This window comes from Camelina sativa, chromosome 18, assembly GCF_000633955.1.
Source record: "Camelina sativa cultivar DH55 chromosome 18, Cs, whole genome shotgun sequence".
In the NCBI taxonomy this organism is placed as follows: domain Eukaryota; kingdom Viridiplantae; phylum Streptophyta; class Magnoliopsida; order Brassicales; family Brassicaceae; genus Camelina; species Camelina sativa.
Window position 1 is genome coordinate 19,059,683 of NC_025702.1, and position 2,072 is coordinate 19,061,754.

Genomic DNA, 2,072 nt, shown 5'->3' on the forward strand with positions numbered 1-2,072 from the left:
GTAGAGAGATCGAGCAATCCAATGGCTGATTCGAGATTGTTGTTCTCTCTCAAGTTTAATCAGCTTGAAGGTGTGATGCAATTCAATCACAAAGTTATAGTTAGATACAAGTGGATCGATGTGATCGTGAAGATAGACAACATCAGGTACCCCATATGTACAAAGACTCTGGTTTTGATAAAATGGCCACTTCTAATTTTCTTGTAAAACATGATTTTGACTGTAATTACCAAGAGTAAGATTATAGGTATTTTTGGCTATCAATTATCAATTCATAACTAATGGATGCAGATACGATGTAATAAAACTTGTAAATGAGAAACTGATGTCGAGAAGAGGAGCAGGTGAGCACGAAAAGCATTTCCCATCAAGGATCTCTCTGCAACTAACTCCAACTCTCCAAACCGATTTCATAAGCGTGTCGGTCAGCAAATCATCAAACAACCCGGGACGAGAGTTTGAAGTCGAGAGATCTATCGAAGGCTCCTTCGACCCACCAAACTCCCTAGGCCTAAGGGTCGCTGGACGAGAAGCCTCGACCATGACAATGACCCCATGGAAGTTCGAGCAATCTGTGCTCGGCTACACAGCTAATCTAAACTGGATCTTGTATGATAGCAGTGTTGGTGGAAGAGAGGTTTTCTCAACAAAACCATCACGGTTTTCGATAATGAGCCCGAGGTCTTGGTTCAAAGATCGGTATGCAAGGGCGTATCGGTCATTTACGAGAAGAGGAGGAGTGATATTTGCAGGGGATGAGTATGGAGAGACGGTGGTGTGGAAGATTGGGAAAGGAGCATTGGGAAGAAGAATGGAGTGGGAGATTAAAGGGTTTATTTGGTTGACTTATTGGCCAAATAAGTATAAGACTTTTTACCATGAGACTCGAAGATTAGAATTTACACAGCTTCTTAATCTCACCATTGCTTAACCAAAAACAAGAACATATTATATATTACTTCTTTGTGATCTCAACTTTCTACCTTAGTATACTATAGACAGACCAAAACAAACTCAATAGTAAGTTCAGACCAAAACAAACTCAATAGTAAGTTAGTTCTTCACTTCTTAGTGATCTCGTCGTTGTATTAGTTACTTCTGATAAGACTCTTAAACAGAAGAGAGACAGAGATAAGTGAAACTCAACTGCACTTAGATTGAACACTCAACGAACCGGGCCCTTCTAAGGATGGGGCAACAAGTTAGAGACAGAAAGATGCTACTATGTATGGAAAAGGGAGTTTCAGCAGAATGCTGTGACCAGCATCGATCATCTACGGTTTCATAAACAGCATCGAGCATCTACAGTTTCATAAACAGCATCAACAGCTACAATCTCAACATGGTTGTGCCATCTTCCCAGTCAATTCTTTTCTCGAACCAGACTAGAAAAATTCAAGACAAGCCATGGAATAGAGTTAGCATGCTGTGAATTCCAAACCGAAGAAGATTTAAACAAACCAGTCTAAAAGGCCTGTTCAGACACTTAATAATCCTTGCACATAACTAAACCCGAAAGATAACAAGAAACAAAGATACAGTCAGTAGTTTAAGGGCACCTACAGAAAGCAAGTAATACTACAGAGGGTAGACGTTCCAGTGCTTGACGATGAAACATCATCAATACAAGCAAACATGTTTTTCATACATCATGTCTTCTTCACAAGTGGCTGCTATCATTCCTGCAAAAAAAATGTAAACAAGCACAATTCAGACATCAAGTTATTTGTACACATCTAAAGCAATGTGCTTTTTGTAACCCACCGAAGCATAAGGAGATTGGCTTCGAGAAGCAGCAGCAGCTTTGCCCCGGGGAGAAGGGCTACCAGGAGATGGGGATCTCTCATTGCTACGCCTTTCAGGAGAAATCTCTTTAGACGGAGAGGCCTTTTGCAAAGAAGGGCTTCTTGGGCTGAGGCTGCGACGAGGAGATGGAGACCTCTCATAGCTACGCTTATCAGGAGAAACTTCTCTAGAAGGAGAGGCTTTTTGTGGGGAGGAACTTCTAGGGCTGAGGCTGCGGCGAGCAGGAGATGCACTGCATGTCAAAAAGTTGAAATCAGGATAATTTT

At 41.5% G+C, this 2,072-nt stretch overlaps 1 protein-coding gene and 1 long non-coding RNA gene across 2 annotated transcripts in view; one reads left to right on the forward strand and one right to left on the reverse strand.

Annotated features, from left to right (window-relative positions):
- Positions 1-1,339, forward strand: part of LOC104763662 — a 3,506-nt gene extending 2,167 nt beyond the window's left edge. The window contains exons 2-3 of the mRNA XM_010487007.1: positions 5-146; positions 292-1,339. Of these exons, the coding sequence (XP_010485309.1) occupies positions 5-146; positions 292-931 (782 nt within the window). The 3' untranslated portion in view covers positions 932-1,339. The remainder of the gene's footprint in view (positions 1-4; positions 147-291) is intronic.
- On the reverse strand, positions 1,414-2,058 carry LOC104762572. Its single transcript, XR_763530.1, has 2 exons — positions 1,765-2,058; positions 1,414-1,682 (listed from the first exon to the last, which is right to left on the reverse strand). It is a non-coding gene; the product is annotated as an uncharacterized LOC104762572 (long non-coding RNA).